This window comes from Anabas testudineus, chromosome 4 (genome assembly GCF_900324465.2).
Source record: "Anabas testudineus chromosome 4, fAnaTes1.2, whole genome shotgun sequence".
In the NCBI taxonomy this organism is placed as follows: domain Eukaryota; kingdom Metazoa; phylum Chordata; class Actinopteri; order Anabantiformes; family Anabantidae; genus Anabas; species Anabas testudineus.
This window is the reverse complement of record NC_046613.1, coordinates 23,343,473-23,360,668: the sequence shown is the minus strand read 5'-3', so window position 1 is coordinate 23,360,668 and position 17,196 is coordinate 23,343,473. Positions and strand designations below refer to the sequence as shown.

The 17,196-nt window shown below is 40.0% G+C and overlaps 3 protein-coding genes across 4 annotated transcripts; 1 reads left to right on the top strand and 2 right to left on the bottom strand.

The window, feature by feature from the left end:
* Nucleotides 1-23: 23 nt before the first annotated feature.
* psmg4 (proteasome (prosome, macropain) assembly chaperone 4) lies at nt 24-1,713 on the bottom strand. Its single transcript, XM_026346231.1, has 3 exons — nt 1,370-1,713; nt 730-805; nt 24-394 (listed from the first exon to the last, which is right to left on the bottom strand). The coding sequence occupies exons 1-3, from the start codon at nt 1,544-1,546 to the stop codon at nt 273-275; spliced, it is 375 nt and encodes a 124-aa protein (XP_026202016.1). The 5' UTR covers nt 1,547-1,713; the 3' UTR covers nt 24-272.
* Nucleotides 1,714-2,009: 296 nt separating this feature from the next.
* On the bottom strand, nt 2,010-5,644 carry bphl (biphenyl hydrolase like). Of its 2 annotated transcripts, XM_026346229.1 has the most exons (7): nt 5,182-5,633; nt 3,776-3,879; nt 3,508-3,674; nt 2,852-3,005; nt 2,644-2,775; nt 2,324-2,447; nt 2,010-2,234 (listed from the first exon to the last, which is right to left on the bottom strand). In XM_026346229.1, the coding sequence occupies exons 1-7, from the start codon at nt 5,256-5,258 to the stop codon at nt 2,144-2,146; spliced, it is 849 nt and encodes a 282-aa protein (XP_026202014.1). In that variant the 5' UTR covers nt 5,259-5,633; the 3' UTR covers nt 2,010-2,143. The 2 variants fall into 2 exon arrangements, with proteins under 2 accessions (XP_026202014.1, XP_026202015.1); XM_026346230.1 differs by lacking the exon at nt 2,644-2,775 and having other exon boundaries at nt 5,182-5,644.
* Nucleotides 5,645-8,613: 2,969 nt separating this feature from the next.
* Nucleotides 8,614-16,352, top strand: LOC113152721 (dual specificity protein phosphatase 22-B). The gene is made up of 7 exons (XM_026346132.1): nt 8,614-8,634; nt 8,711-8,744; nt 11,323-11,405; nt 14,022-14,071; nt 14,439-14,513; nt 15,090-15,261; nt 16,218-16,352. Exons 1-7 carry the CDS (start codon nt 8,614-8,616, stop codon nt 16,350-16,352), a joined length of 570 nt encoding a protein of 189 aa, XP_026201917.1.
* Nucleotides 16,353-17,196: the final 844 nt, after the last annotated feature.

Below are 17,196 nucleotides of genomic sequence, written 5' to 3'. Positions count from 1 at the left end.
AAAAAAAACTCAACCACTAATGCTGTTTTCTAAGTTTTATTTTTTTAATATGATGCATTTGTACAAAAAGCCATAGGCCTACATGTTTTGATAATAAACCACTTAATTTATTATGTCAATAAAAGAACATTTGATGTGACTGTTTGTAGTTGGAGTTTGATTAAAGTCTCTGGATGAGTGTGTCGAGGAGGAGGAACAGGAGAAGGAGCTGCTCCTGTAGCTGTCTGTTGTTCTACTTCATGAATGTCCTTAAAAAAAAGCTCCGTTTAGGATCAAAAGTGTTCAGGATGAAGCTCAAGTTCCTTTTTGATTCTGTTTTCCACCAAGAGACTAAGGTTGGAGTCCGTCATTGGGAGACTGTAACTCACAAATACTTGCTTTTTGGTTTTCTTCGCTGCAAAATAGAAACAGACACTGTTTTCACTTTTAATTTAGACTCCACACAAAATAGTTTAGTATCACTAAACTTCACTGAACTGTTGAGATGTGTTTAGAAGCTCAACATCTTTAACTAACCTATGTTATTGTTTTATTCTCTGTAAGGTCTTAAACCTTACACTGGAAAGTGCCTTGAGATAACTTCTGTTGTGAATTGGCGCTAGACAAATAAAACTGAATTGAATTGTTTAATGGGTCAACACTAAAAACTCAAGCCAGTTTGAGTCTCAGCAGTAGGTAGATCACTTCTATCACTTCTTACTACAAAGGAAAAACTAATTCATGCGTTACCCAATCTTTGTGCCATGGAATTTGGAGCAGTGTCGGATGGATCCCCAATGACTAAAGTCGATAACGGCATGGCATCCTGCATTCAGAACACAAGGGGAACAGTCGTTAGTGTCTTTAGAGGAAATAAAAGATTAGCTTTGATGCCTGAAGTTACAGACTGTATTAAAGGAATGGTTCACAAAACTGATGACAGACTAGATGTGGATTAATGAGACTGCTGAGGTGCAACAAAGACCTCAATACTGTATTAAGACTGTATTTTTTACTTGAACCACAGCTTATTAATCTTGTGAGATATATAATCACATCATTTAATTCCACCTCCACTTTTTTGTAATTTATAATATACAGTCTTCTATTTCCTAATACCACCAGGGTATCCAGTCCAATAAAGCTGTTTTATTCAGTCTCAAGCTACAAAGTGACTTTTAAATAAACATATGAATCAGATAAAAGCCTGAATGACAAACATCACATGATAAGAAACAAACAAACATGGATCCAGAGCCCAAATCAACAGAATTCAATTGAAAAGTACTGAAAAGTGTGTATTTGCATTAGAATGGACCAGTCCAGCTGCAGCTTCCACACACTAGGTCCATCTAATATCACTTTTATTTCTATGTGTCCTCGTTCTTACATATTTGCTGCTCATCGACACCGCCAGGTTGGACAGAACCGGGGACGAACCGACCCACAGGAAAAACCCGCCGCTGAGCTTCATCACGTGAAAATGAACAACCTGCTCCAAAATCTTCTCCGAGAAATTGTGCAGTGAGATGGGATCAGACTCGGTTCCGTTCGGTGTCTCGGCCATTGTGTTAAACGACGTTCAGCAGCTGCTAAAACAAAAACTAACACTCGTGTTTCAGAAACAGAAACTTCCGGGTTCGAGGAAAACGTCAGACCAAAGCAATCGATCACCACCAGTGCGATGTGTAGAACCAGCACCACGGATTCGACACGCACTTTAAAACCTAAACATTTAAAACATTTACAAATAAATCAGCATGTAAAATAATGTTTGTACTAATAAGGATTATTAAAATAATGTACTTATGCGACAGCTGATGTGGAACCATGTGCATTTATAAAATCTATGTGCTGTAATGATGCAGTCATGTGGTGGATGTGCAGATCACTGAATTACAGGGAAAGAAAAAAAAAACTATCACAAAAAGCCAAAAAATGACTAAAGACAGACACACAACTGCTACAGATAGACAAAGATCTACCAGGACAAATTTAATTATCACAAAATGACTGCAGAGGGGTGTAAAACACCCGCAAAAAGACACATGATGGTTACGAGACAGAATAAAAATGTCTACACAGGCTGAATAAATATATACAAATAGCAATGACATGAGCTTCTTTTCTAGTTCACCCTGGTTCACATTTGAATAAAGCAGTTTCACTGTTGTAGAAAATCTTCTACCAGCTTGTTGAATTCATCAGCATACTTCAGGTGGAGGTTGTGTTTTCCCTCTGGCATCAGATGTAATCTAGATGAATGGATGTAAATTTTATTTACGCCCTTCTCTCATATTAAATTTCAGAAATTAAAAGTAACCCACTATTGTTTTGTTCTCACCGTGACCCCTTGATGTGTTGGAGGAGGTGCTGTGGGTGGAAGCTGGGCACCATGGGATCTTTCTCTCCATGGATGATGAGGGTTGGGCAGCTGATCAGAGGCAGAAGCTCCAGGCAGATGCTCCCTAAACAGAGGACACATGTGTTTGTTTAGCTGACATTTATTAGACCAACACACATTAAAGAGCATCTCCAATTTACTCCTCATACGTTCTCAGTTCAAATATCTCTCACTGAGACAATTTCATCGCAAAACAGCTCGATCATTTCTGGTGGTTATTTGCTTTGAGTAATTAAACTGTAGCAGCATGAAGTTATCACCCTCTGGTTTGTGAGCAAACTGTGCAATCCCATCCACCCAGGCCTCCCAAGTTTTAGCAAAGACTTCTGCTCCGTACACCTCCTCCATGGGCTGCCTCATCCTCACGCTCCACTTCGACACATCACGGACGGCTGTGAACAGACAGACAGGAAAGATGAATATGTCTTCACAGTTACACCAAGATAATAAAAGATGGAGAAGCAGCACCTTCGTAAAGCTTGAGGTCCTGCTGAGAAATGAAGGCGTTAGATCCCCACACAACCATCTTGTTGATCAGGTTGGGGTTTCTGGCTGCTGCGACGAGAGCGGTGATCCCTCCGTCACTCCACCCCAGCAGAGAGAACTTGCTAAAGCCCAGTGTCTGCCAAAGAAATGACAACTACTGTCAAAGTGTGCAGAGATTATTGTAAATCCAGAAAACTGTCTGAAGAGACGAGAGAGTGACGGATCATGACAGTGATGGACAAATTGGACTTTACCTTGTAATGAAATAAAAGACGTATCCACCATAAAAGCCTATAGAGTTCCCCATTGTTGTGGTAGAAATATAATATTTAATGCTGATGTAAATTCAGGTGAGGAAGTTCTGCACTAGATTCATTCATTCATTCATAAACTGGGCTCAATTTAGCAGTGCACTGATTAATAAACGGTACAATGGGGCAATTACAGACTCACATTTGCACGTGTTCATTATTTTCAGCATTTTTCTGTTTGCTCCAGTTAGTCTGGATATTCATTTAGCTGATATATCAACTAAATGCTGCATGTTATTAACACTTGAATGTCCACACCCGTATTTTCTACATATATCTTTTTCGTTTTCATCACGATCTACATATTCACTGACTGACTGATTTCACCTTCATCAGATCCACTGCGTCCTTTGCATCACGTTCGAAGAAGTCAGAGGGAAAGTCTCTGTCTGGGGGTCGGGACTGTCCATAACCACGGGGGTCCCACCCTACTACAGTGAAGAGCTCCTTATTCAGAGACTTCAGCTGAGGACCAAAGTCTGTCTTTGTGCTCCCTGTGGTACAAAAGACAAGTTATGCGAACCTGCTTGGAAATGATGTTCTTCACCCACAGCCAGCTCTCTAACATTAAGAGAACGCATGTTGTCGTATTCACCCAGAGCACCAGGAAGCAACAGCACAGCATGCCTCCCTCTGCCTGTCTGCTCATAGTACAGATCCACTCCATTAACACGTTGCCGGCCGGACGCTACTGAAGAGCTGCAGGGAAACGAACAGGTAGACTGTGGCAGTAATAACCGTAGTGATGACAAGAGTAGCTCTATCTTGACATTCACAGCAAAACTAAATCAATACCATGGTCCAAATAGGTCACAATAACACTTGTTTAAATCATTCCTTCACTTTACACTGGGTCTTGATGTATGGCATTATTTAGTCTGATTATTCTTCTTGGCTCTGCTGTAGATGCAGCGTTAGCTTGTTAGTTGTCTTTTGTTTATGTCCATGCCCCTTGTGGCAGTTTTGGAGTTTGTGTGCACTGTGACCTGTGTTAAACATTACTCATGCTGTGATGAAGCCCTCTGACCTGAACATGTCAGCAGGGATATTTCAATAAAACATGAAGCTGCATTGACACCGACTGTTCAGCACATTGCATCGCAGAGTCACCCTGTTACAAACCCTGTAGCTGAGCAGACGTCTTGTGGGATTCTAAATATCCTACAGTGCAGGGTGTACAGGTACATGCAAGCTAATGCCGTGTGGGGGCGTGCAGGATGTTTTGATCATTCACAGTCCTGATGGTTGGTTGAAAAAGTGTGTTACAGCAATCAAAGATTAAAAGTTGAAAACAATTAGTTATGTGTCCGACAGTCTTTTGTAACTGATTTATGAGTGCATATACCCTCAGTTAACTGACCAAATATACTGTATGAATAAAGGTTTAAATTAAATAAATAAGATATTTCTAGAATACAAAATTACTTTAACAACTGCTTTATCAATTACCATAATTCCATAATTCTGTCCATCAAAGCAACATCATTGCATAATGTAATTGTTAATATTTTTCTTTGGGGAGATGTCATATTATGAAAATATATGACTTATAGAGATGATTCAGGCAAATGGTTTCTTATGTATTAGTTTCTAATCTTTACATTTCATGGATCTATTTTTAATAAAAGTCTATTTTAATATAACAACACTGTAGAGATGCTAAACAAATCTACACCATACAGCATTACTGATAAAACAATGGTGCTTATAATGTTAGAAAAACGACAATATATTTCCAAGTAATAGTGAAACAGGGGGATTCGCAGGTGTTTCCCCACAGAGCTGAAGATCTGCAGCGTTGTCATTTCGTGCGTCCTGCGTCGCGCACTGCCCGGACATACTGCTCCATCTAGTGGATTCTAATCTAACAGCCTTTACATAAACTCCTGCAGAAAAGGTCGATCAGCCATTTCCTGCTTCGTTGCTGCAGCTAAAACAACAAACAAAAAAAACAGACTCGCGCATGTCATCGTGCAAATGTGACCCAGTGGAAGCTGTTACCAGTACGCATGGACCGCTGTCATGTTAATGTCAGCTCTGCATGTGAAGAATCGTCTCCCGAGCAAAAACAGCGCCATTTCTCTGAGCTGCAGACAGACAGCAGCCGTCCTCCTCTGCAGATCATGAAATCCTGCACTGGAAGTTGTTTTTAGCGCATTCAGGAAGTTGGAATTCGTTTGGCACCGTCCACGTCGTCTTTACTGACAACACGATTAAAGCGAGAGAGAGATTTATAAAGGTGACACAAGGTAGAAAAAAACCAAATTAACATGGCAGAAAAATATTTAGATCACTTAGTAGAGAGAGTTACTGCAATACTTTGACAAGGGAATATATTGCATGGTAACAGCCTAAAAAAACATCATCATCCAAATCACTGTGACCTTTTTGGGCTCAGATGTTTTCTACAGTCTCCAAAATATTTTCTTCCACCACACGTCGACTAGATATCTGGAAATTGAGTCACTGCCAAAACATATTTTTTTCTCCAACGTGACCCATAGGGGGCTTCGTAGAAAGGCAACTTCCACCTAGAATATTAGATGAGTCTGAAAAATATTTTGCTGCTGCATTACTCAAGTTCCCTGAATAACTTGGAGAGTGTCACAGTTAATTTAATGAACTCTACAAACAACTGTTCCTCTGCAACCAAATACTGATTCATTATAAATTTGACATTTTATATGTTTTAATGCTGAGCTGAAAATAATTAAATACATTTACTGGAAATGTACCGACTGTATTAAGAGTTTAATAATGAATGGAAATGGGTACATGGACGGATTATTGTCCTCACATTTCCTATAGGCTACATGCACCAAGCTCATCCATTGATTTACATCCATTTGAGATGTTTTCTGTCTTTTTGCTTGTGGGATATTGTGCAGGTGAAGACCACTGGGCTCCTGAGCCTGTACCTAACAGATCTATTCATGTCAATCCATGAGTGGAAAATCTGAACGATGCATTTAAACATTAATATTGCACCAAACAGAGTTCTTATGTCCTGCAATAAGAATTTATTGATCTTTTGTTTGAAGGAAGGTTATTTCCAGACAAAGAACTGCAGACACAAATCCTGGGTTGATACTGATGCAGTGTTGGTTTATTTACACTTGACCAGCGAATCACAGAATAGTAATAATAAAAAATAGGCACTAATGTTAACACATGATCTGGAAACAGTGAAGTTTGTACTGAATGTTGAGTCAGTCTGTTAAAGATGATCAGTAAACCCCCACTTGCTGGTGGCATTAGAGAAAGGTCAGATTATATACTGTAAATATGTTATGAACAGTCGAGATCTTTTACTTTTTACTTTGTTAACCTCATGGTGGCGTGTCAGGGGATAATTAAAGTCAGCTGTCTTCATCCCCTGGGAGGACAATGTGTAGTAGTTGTCATAGAATACTGATAAAATACAGCTATTCTTTGTGTTATATCTTCATAAACTGAATATTTAAATATTGAAAACGAATTGTTGTAATGCTGGGACGTGGCACTTTGCACGTTTGCTGTAGCAGACCTGTCACCTATTGATTGCTGAGTGCAAAACCCAAACTTCTAAATTGAAAGTAACTCCTGTTCCCTTTTTAAACAACAATTTAATCGTCAACATCTCACATGCTTCAGTATCTACCCCGACGGCCCCCACCCCCTCTACCCACACAGACACACACACACCTACACAAACACTGACGCTCTGGAGAAGGTGTTTTTCTTCTCTACACGCTCTATTCAGAAAGGCCCCCGGTGTGTGTTGGTTTATCAATGGGTTTGAAGTGGCGCTCACGATGAGCTGTTCAGACCTAGTTCTGTGAGACAGGCAGGCAGGGAGCTTTTTGTAAACGCCTCCACTCTCCTCTGCCTGTCAGTGCGTCTGAGCTGTGTCACACACTGTGAACCACACACACAGGAACACAACACAACGCGACAAAGCCGGGCTAAAAATACCTCGATCGCCTCAGAGAGATGTGTTGAAGATGTAGCAGAATTTACTGGAAATGCAGTGACTGATGCAGACTTCGGTGGACGTCCACTGAGAACTGAATCGAGAACAATTTGAAGTAATAGGGGGAATTCTTAGTAAAAAGATAAAATCACGTTTATGAGCAGTGCTCATTAGAAGCAGGCTCATGTAACCAGCTGAATAAACAATACAATACAGACTAATGATGTCCTGCTTTTACCTGAGTTAAATGTTTTGGAGGTTCGTCGTCATGCTGCTGGTTCCACTGAGGCATCTGGTCCTTTGGTTGTTCAGCTGGTCAAGCTGCCACTTCACTAAAAAACTCAGCAGCTGACGGATGGATTGAAATGAACTCCCATACAGACAGTCATCATCCCCAGAGGATGAATCCTGCTTCCTATGTTGACCCCTTTACTTTTTCTCTAGCGCCACCATGAGGTATTTTGTTTTGGAATAAAATACCTTGACAGTCATTAGGGTGATTAGGGTCATTTCACTTTTTCTGCATGTATGAGGAATAATTTTCAACCCAATATGTGTGTTATATTAATATAATATCATCATATTATTTCTATTTTTTCTTATTCCAGCTTCTCAAATACAAGGATCTGCTACTTTTCTCTGATTTATATCATAATAAGTTGAAATTTGGGGGGTTTATCCTTTTAAATATTGTCCTGAGTGTGTTGGTTGTTCTGTCCACCAGTTTACACTCAAACTGAAAAAATGTAGATGGATTGAAATTGGTGCAGATGTTCATTGTTCCCAGCTGATGGACCCTTAACTTTATACCTATATCTACCTTTAGAGTGGGATTCTATGACATTCGGTACGGACAGTTTTTATGGCTCCTGATGACTTTGCTGATGTCCACCGATACGTTTTCCCTTATTTAAAAGCTTTTTGTAAAGTACCCTGAGCAATAATGAAAATGCTGTCACTGCTGTACATTCCAGTATGTGATCATTTAAGTTAAATGTGATCGTTCTTAGTTTGGACAACCACAACCGTACCCTGAAACAGCAAGTAGCGTGTTTTTGAGCTCCTTGTATGGTATACAGTAACACCTCAGGAGAGAGTGAGAGCCAAACATGACCCACTGTTGGATCCCTTCTCCTCTGGCCTCTGGCCCTCAACCATCTTTGTCTGGTCGGCATGTGCTCATCCACAGTCCCATGACGCACTCCTGGTCTAAATATAAATATCCAAGCAGGGTGTTCCACTGCCAAGGTCACATTATGTCATCTCAAGCAGCATATTCTCAATCAAGTAACACTGGGGACAGTGACTCGCTGAAGGTTTTACGACTGGGACGCTGCAATAACTTGTGACTAATTATCATTTGAGAGGGAGGAAACACAGGACGAGACATTTTGAGTAACTTTGAACTGATTCCATAAAAAAACAGAATTTCAGGCTTTATTTATTTTCTCTTTTGTTCTTTACTGAGACCGTTGACAGATATGGGTAATGGAATAAATAAGGTAAAGTCATATTCATTAATTACCTTTGTTTTTACTTCTGCTTTCTCCGTTTGACTCTGTTTCGAACCTTCTGCAGGTTCTGCCTGATATTTATCTTGGAAATTTCAAAGGTGAGCAGTCCTGCTTCTTGTCATCTCAGTAAATTATTTATTTATTTTCAGGATAATGTAGCAGAGCGTGTTTCAGTTCCTCATACGGAGAGGCATGTGGTGAGATGCTACACTGAGCTCAGTTTCAATAGAGTCGCAGTGTAGCACAGAATTATTGAAGTACTGTATTTTAATGTTAAAAAAAAAGAGTATTTGTGCCTGTATGAGTGCGGGGGATGGCGTGTATCTCTCAGCAGCTGGAGGAAACAAATTATTTTTGAGGGCTGCAGAGAGTACACGAGGGCCGGTGTGGGAGGGGATGCCCCTTGCAGCGGGGGTGTCCCCGGTGTGCACTGCATTCCACATCTTTCCATAAAGCAGCAAATGCAATCATTAGGCTGCTTTTTTTAAATCTTTACACAGATAAAATAATGACAACATTTTACAGAAACTGGCATCAAAATATGGATCCCTTTGTTCAGGGAACCACTGTCAAACACTTTTTCATGTTAACCAGGCCTTTGGGCGTCTTCTATCACGATGACTTAGCATCTTTTACAATTTCTAAAACGTTCTGTCAGTGTACAAGAGTAAGTTAAGAAGGGATTTAAAGTGTTCAGAGTAGCAGGGAAACTGTGTTATGGATTAAAGAACTGTGTTTTAATATTTTAGGCACATTAATAATCTCAAAATTAATACATCAAATTAATATTACACAATCTTCACAGAGCACAAGGTGAAAATGTAGTACCGATGATTATTTAATGGTATTTAGGGATTCTTGTCCATATGAACTAATTTATTTAAGGAAACAAATATGTGGTGTCACTGCTCTGTCCTAAGCACAAAGACAGCTGTCTGCTAAACTACTCATAAAAGTATTTCTGTCATGTAATTAATGGTAAAATTGTAATGAACCTTTATGACCTCAAGTCTGGTTTTACAGTAACTTGATGAAAATGACAATTTGCAATTTTCATGTTTTCACCAAAGTCACAAATATCAACAAACACAATATTTCTAAGCTGATCAAACAGTCCTGAGATTTCAAATCTATATTAAACACAATTATTAAACATACAGACGCTAATTTGAGTCAGCAAACCTGAAGTCCAATCAATGAAACAGGAATGGAGGTGTGGTTTAGAGCTACCTTGAGAACCTTAGAGCTACAAAACATGCAAACAGTGCCACAAGCAGCATCAGATGATGTGAGCCATGCATTGCAAAAAAGAGCTCTCAGAAGACCTACGATCAATGATTTACACGTAACTGCAAAGACTCTCGATCTGAAAGAGTTTGGACATTCATTAGACACGCTGTCTGGTAGTGTGGCAACTCTTTGTACAAGTGAGCACCTAACCAAGATCACTCAATAGGAACAACACAGAATCAAGGTGAAAATCACCCCAGAGTAACAGCTAAAGACTTGAAGGGTTCACCGGAGCTGGTTAACATCACCATTGATGAATCAACAAGTCCTACCTGTTCAAAACACTGGAAATGGCAGGATACCACAGAAGAAGCCATGCAGTAAGTGCTGTAAAAAGAAAACCAAGTACCAACAGTGAAGGGTGGTGGAGGGAGCATCATGTTTTGGTTCTGCTTTTCTGCCTCTGGACCTGGACCGTTTGTCATCATGTAGTGGAAATTAATTCATTAGTGTATCAAGGTATCCTACAGGACGTCAGGGCGGCTGTCTGCAGGCTGAAGCTCTGTAGAAACTTGGTGATGCAGCAGGACGAATACCCTGAAATATGAAGTAAATCTACTACAAAATGGCTTCAGAGACACAAAATCTAGAGTGGTCCAGTCAGAGTCCAGACCTGAAAGCCAATAGAGATGCTGTGATAGCAGCTGAATGTAGTGCAGGTCTAATCCACAGCTACAGGAAGTGTTTGCTTGAGGTTATAGGTGCTAATGGTGGTTTAAAGAGCTATTAAATCACTGTTTCATTTACTTTTTCCACTTAAGTCTGTATATTTAATAAAACCATAAAATATCAGAACTGTTTTTTGTTTTATCAGCGTAGATATATCGTGTTTGTTGATATTTGCGACTTTGGAGAAGTTCACATCACATTTCAGGACCCCTATATCGAGAAAACAAAACAAATCTAACTTTTTCTTCCCACTTCATGTAATATAAGCACTTATTTATGTTTTGCAGTTCATAAGCATTACTTTACTACTATATTCTCTGGCAGAAGGGCTCAGTACAGACTTATCTTGGTATTGTATTGGTGCCATCAGCTTCCTGCAAACTTGCAAAGCTTGAGAAAAAACTGCTCAAGACACATCTGTCCAACGTAGAAAACATTTGGCTTCCTTTTAAAGAACAAAATTTGATTAAAACAATTACTGTTTCTTGCTTTTGGGCCAAGCTGTTGGACTGTTTTAGAAACACTGGTTTTCCGGTTTTTCTTTCAGTTCAAAACAAGAGTAAAACTTTTAAGCCATAAAGCCACATTTGCTTGGGAAACATTTGAGGAGGGGGTTTGTTGTTGGGTAGAAAATGCTTAATTTAGGTTAGAATGTATATGAGATGATTTGTGATTGGATGGAAGGAATATTTGCAATTTCTTGATTTCGATCCACAGATGCACGAGACAGGGAGCTTTTGGGGCAACACAACATCACCCACATCCTGTCAATCCATGACACAGCTGCACCCATCCTGGAGGTGAGCTGTGTTCTGTGCTTTACATCGGTCTGCGCGACCCCCCGACCCCAACGTTAATTCAGCCCTAAACTACTTTAACCTCCCCTGAACTCACCCGTGTTGTTTCCCCACTCAGTGTAGTCATTCTGAAAGTGTGAGACTTGAGGTGCTACACTTTCTTTCCCTGACTTCACATTTTAAAAAGGCTGCAGCTGAAACTTATTATTGATGTACTGATACCTTTTATTAAGTAGAAAGCAAAAACATCCAAAAAAGGCTAGATTAGGTTAATTAGGTTAGTCAAATTGATTATTTAATCTTCTAATTGATGGTTGTTTTCAATGAAAAGAAGAAGATTTCTGAAGTTAAGTATGAAACCAGGTGATTTGACATTTCCTTCTTGAACAATTACTTAATTGATCATTATAAGATTGAATCTATCAATACACAGCTTAGTTAATCAACCACAGTTTGTATTACACCCTTGCCATCCTCTAAAATGTCCTCTTGAACAGTATATTTATTAATATTAGCACTTATTCTGGTTTGTAATTATGAAAGGATAAGCAGGAAGTGGATGGGATGTAACACGTCAGATTTTTAGCAAAGGCTGTTGACATTGACCACTTCAATAAGTGTGAAAGTCAGATGTTCTTATTTTCAATTTTGCATGAAAAGTTCTTTTGACTTGTCTGTTACACCACCTGGAAATTTACCAGGTTTCGCCAAATAAGTCTTTTTCTGAATCACTGCGATATTGTGTGGGATCCCAGTGCATTTCTATGCAGTTTCCACTCGGTGTGAATGTGCATGTTCGCAGCTGTGGTGCAGATGCAGGCCAAAAGCCGGTGGGATATTTTTCACACAAGATGCTTTTAGCTCAGCGGCTTGAAGTCTGAAAAGTCTTGAAAGTGCAACTGCATTTAAAAAAGGTTTCTGGCTTTTCAATGCTGCTTTTAGACGAGGCAATTTGTGTATGAGAGAGCGGGAAAGGTGTTTCTCTTGTGCGTACGTGTCAGGATGAGAGAAACAGCACAGTGAGAACCAAATGCATTAACTAGAAATGTATTATTGTTGATTCACATTAGATGACAGATGATAGAAGATAATTTTTCTGAAACTGGAATCATTATTATTCTATTTTATAGTATATTAATAATGAGTCTTTCCTCTTGTTGCATCTTCTCAATACAATCACACATAGAAACAGTAGAAAGAGGCGTTTAGTCAATTTTGCACATTTGTGATCTATAAACTTCTTGTTATTTCTGAAAGAATTAATTTGTATGTATTTATTGTCATTTTATTTGAGCACTTTAAACATCACATCACCCAGTTTTCCTCCCTGCGTCTGCATTGTCAAATATCCGTTTGAGATCTTCAGTGTCCGCTTTCACAACTTTCATCTTTTCTTGTTGAAAGCGAGGATGAAAAGTGCTCAGAGATTTCTGTACACTTTCTCCATCCATGCTAGCATGTTTCATTGAACGGTGAAGAGAAACAGCAACTTGTATTACAGTATCACTACCCAAACTGGTCAACCACCAAAACTTTGTAAAAGGTTTTGGGCTTGGGATTATGTGTCAGCCTACAGATTCTCTCTGAACTGTGTTGCTCATGAATCCAGGCTGCTGCACAAATCTCAATCTCTATCCCCAGATTATTCTTGTATTTGTTCATATGACGCAGCCTTTTTCTGCAGTTCTGTAGCATGTAGATGACTCAGGTCTGTTTTACCCAGTGCAGGCCAAATGGCCAGATGGGATGGTTTATTTGCATACCTAACAGTCAAACTGCTGACTGATCGATTTCTTGGAAGACAGCTTGATGGTTCCTGAGAGAGGAAGGTAAAATTTGCAACCACCAAGTCTCTGAGGTGGGACGTGCCATTTACTGTACAGTGCTCTATGTGACTCTAATTAACATATTGCTAAATAAAAGGACGAGGTCTGTTTTATGGGGCAAAGGCTGAGAATTTCTGTTAAGAAAATTTCTGCATATATCATTAAAATGCATGACGCTATTGTTTGGGGGTATGCGCGTGATTCTGTGTGGGATTGATTTTACAAATAGTGCAGCTGAGTCATGGTCATGATGAGTTTTATGAGTGATGGTGCAAAGATATGAGTACTTCTCAGTATTTGTTTGCATAACCAGAGTCTTCCTGTCAAAAATTACAATTTCACAGATATTAATGTTGATGTGAAATCCACCAAAATGTGCACACTTTCTGCTGTTTCAAAGTCTGTGCATGAGATTGTCTGGGGTTCGTATGTGCAACCTCATCTGTCTGGAGCACTTCCAGAGCTCAGTGTGTCCCAGAGGGCTCAGGGGGGTTTTGCAGCGGTGCAGTCATAACGGGACAAGGTGGTTTCTGTCCACTGTATGTACCATCAGCTGCCAGGTGCACAGTACACGCACACATGAATATCGTTATGTCATGACCTACCACACCAGCGCTGAGCAGGGTCAGGGGGACAGGGTTTCGGGGGCTGTCCCAAACACAGAGAAACAGAAAGGGTGTTAGTCTCACTGCTCAAACAAATGACCCTCTCTAAACTGTCATGTACAGTAAAATTCTAATTTCACCAATTCGCCGTATTGTGCAGTCTAAAATGTTCCCTTCTTCCCCCGTAGGACATGACGTACCTTTGCATATCTGCTGCCGACCACTCTAAGCAAAATCTGTGAGTTCTTCACTTATGATGCATTTACAGTACAACTGATTTTTAAAGGTCTGAGCTATGCTGCAAATGCACAAAAAGAGTCCAACGAATTAAACATTTTAATCATTAAAACAGATTATTTGTGCTGAATTAATTAATTGGATATTGTGTACAATCATTCACAGAAAATGAATAATAACACTGTACTTTTGTGAGTTGGTAGCACATGAATACTCAATAAAAACTTTAAGTTTAATCAAGTAGAGTTAAATTAAATGTTGTAATAAGAGATAATGTAAAACACATATAATGTTTTGACACACTAAGTTGTTTTTAGATTTATATTATTATTTATATTTTTACCAATATGAAATATACCATCTGCTAGGGTGCAGTACTTCAGAGACAGTATCATGTTTATCCACGAGTGTCGTCTGAAGAGAGAGGGCTGCCTCGTCCACTGGTGAGTGAAAACAAACCGTAAAATACTGTTGGTTGGATGAATTATGTTTGAAGGTACCTGCATGCTGAAACAATGCTTCACTCTCACCGATGACACAAAACTTTCCAGTAATTACAGGAGATTTTCTTTTATTTGCTGCACAGTACTCGGCTAAAAGTCCCAACTTTAAGGTGAAATCTACGGTAAATAAACACGAATATGATATGAAAGTTCTGTTGTTTGCATATGAGGACGCTGAAAGGAAGAAGCATTAATCTTCTATTTGAACTGATTCTTGTCTGTAACAATCACGCTTGCCTAAAGTGGATCACTGACTGGAGGTCTTCATATTTTATTAACCCCACTTTCATTTTCAACCACATCACTCAGCACACAGGACCTGCATGACAATCATTTTGCTTAATGCTTTCATAGTAAATTTCATTACCTTTCATCTTTGCTGAAATCAAACATGCAAAATCAGACATTTAACCACAACTTTAGGAAAAAAAGGGGTTTCACTTCTTTGTACACTAAAGAGGAGACTCGGTACAGTACTACATGTGATGATTCTAGTGTTGATGCTCTGGCTCTCAGTGTGGCAGGAGTGTCCCGCAGCGTGACTCTGGTGGTTGCCTACATCATGACGGTGACGGGCCGCGGTTGGGTGGAGTCGCTGGCGGCGGTGAGGGCGGCCAGGCCCTGTGCCGGACCGAACCTGGGCTTCCTGCGGCAGCTGGAGGAGTTTGAAAACACAGAACTGACAGAGGTGAGTGTTATGGAGCTTCTTTAAACAACAGCCTGTTTGTTCAAACCAAAGAGATGAGGAGGAAGTGATGCAGAGTTGGAAAGTTGGTGCATGTGCAACAGTGCACCATGTTGGCCAACATCGTCATCTACCATTGGAACTATTCTTCCTCAAAACACTAAGATGTGATGAGGCCTCTCAGCCCACAGTTTGTTTTGGAGCCTTGTGAACAAATCATTTACTGACACAACTAAAAGGTTTTAAACCCATGAAGTATATCAACTACCATCCTTTTCCACTTGACATGAAATCTGCATCACAAACGCCCCCAAATGACTCTTTAATTATCAGAATTTGAGGCACCGACAAGAAGAAGTCTCGATCTCGATTCTCTCGACCAGCTCTGCCAGAGAAAGGTCGCAGTAAGTGCAGCCAGTGAGCAGCTCTCATAGGAATTAATCAGGGTTGTATCTCCTGAAGAGATACTTACATACAACTTACACTGTATAGTTGTAGCCCTTTATCAAACCTGTCCCGGTGAAAGAGATGACCACACAATGTGGGAGGAAACCCAGAAATGACCGGAGACAGAAGAGAGAATCATTGTAAAAGGGGTAAAACTCATTAAATGAACTGTTTTCATTTCATTTTATCCTCATTCATGTCCGTGGGGCCCAGAGAGGCTCGACTGGAGTGTTCATGGTCTGGAGTCCAGAGGAATGGGGGGTTTTGTTTTCAGCATACGTGCTTCCTTCTTATTCACGACTGGACGCCGTGTTTCCAGTTCTCATCATACGTTAGTGTTGTGCAACATTAGAGTTGAACATGGGGCAAAAAGTTTAGCAGGACATAAAAGTGTGCAAGTTACAATAATTGTTATCATGTCGCTTCTGTCTTTACTCGAGTTGGACTCTGTCGATTTCACTGTGATGACCTTTTTTCCACGTTAACACCCTCTGCGCTCTGTCTCCTTCCAGTACCGAGCCTGGTGGAAGAACAGATACGGGAAGAACCCCTTCAACGATGAAGAGGAGGTCAAATCCCTTTTAATGAGGAGATCCAACAGCAGCAGCAGCTCAGCCAGCGTTACTCCTGCACTATCCACCACCTGAAGACACTAAATCTTAGCTTAAACTCAAACAGCAGAGGACTCAGGGCTTTTGCTGGGACCAGTAAACCAACCAAAACCAGCAGCTGTTTGAACACACCCCTCGTTGGTGACGGCCACACGAGCTGTGGTCCCCCACAGGGTTCAGTATCGATACAATATGTTGAATCCCGTGTCTGCAGAAAAGCTACGCAGTCATGTGATGGGGGATTTTTATTTTCATGGCAATATCACGAGTCCCTTTCGTCATGTCATGTCCTTGCCTCTAACTGTCAAAACAACATGCAAGGGCAGTCAAGCACGACATCAAGGAAATATGTACATACAGTCCACAGTGTGAACACACATTTAGCCGCGTGCACTCCCCTCGTCAGTTACGTTATGCTGTGTCTTTGGACTTGAAATATGAGTATTACTTTCAATAGACGGTGAGAAAGCTGGAGCTGTTTTACAGCATCTTCCAGTAAAACAGCATCACCAGAAGTATTATTATTGCATTATTATTCCTAAATAAACTAAATGTATTGACTTTGTTTGCACTGTTTGACGTGATAATAACAAGAATTCTCACAAAAATCATATGTGTGTATTTTATTGCTGATGGTTTTTGGAGTTCACGTCTGTGTTTGGGCTCCAGCAGAGGTCGTTTACATAAGTCACTTTGCATCTACTTCAATTAAATGTTAATAAATTAAAATCATTATTTGAATACTGCTGTACAAGTACATCTAAACTACTTTACGTACTTCACTACATTTATTATTACTATGAAATAATAGTAATAACAATGGATTCAGCTCCACTTGGACCAACTATTACTTTAAGTCCTACAGCATCCAGCACTTTTA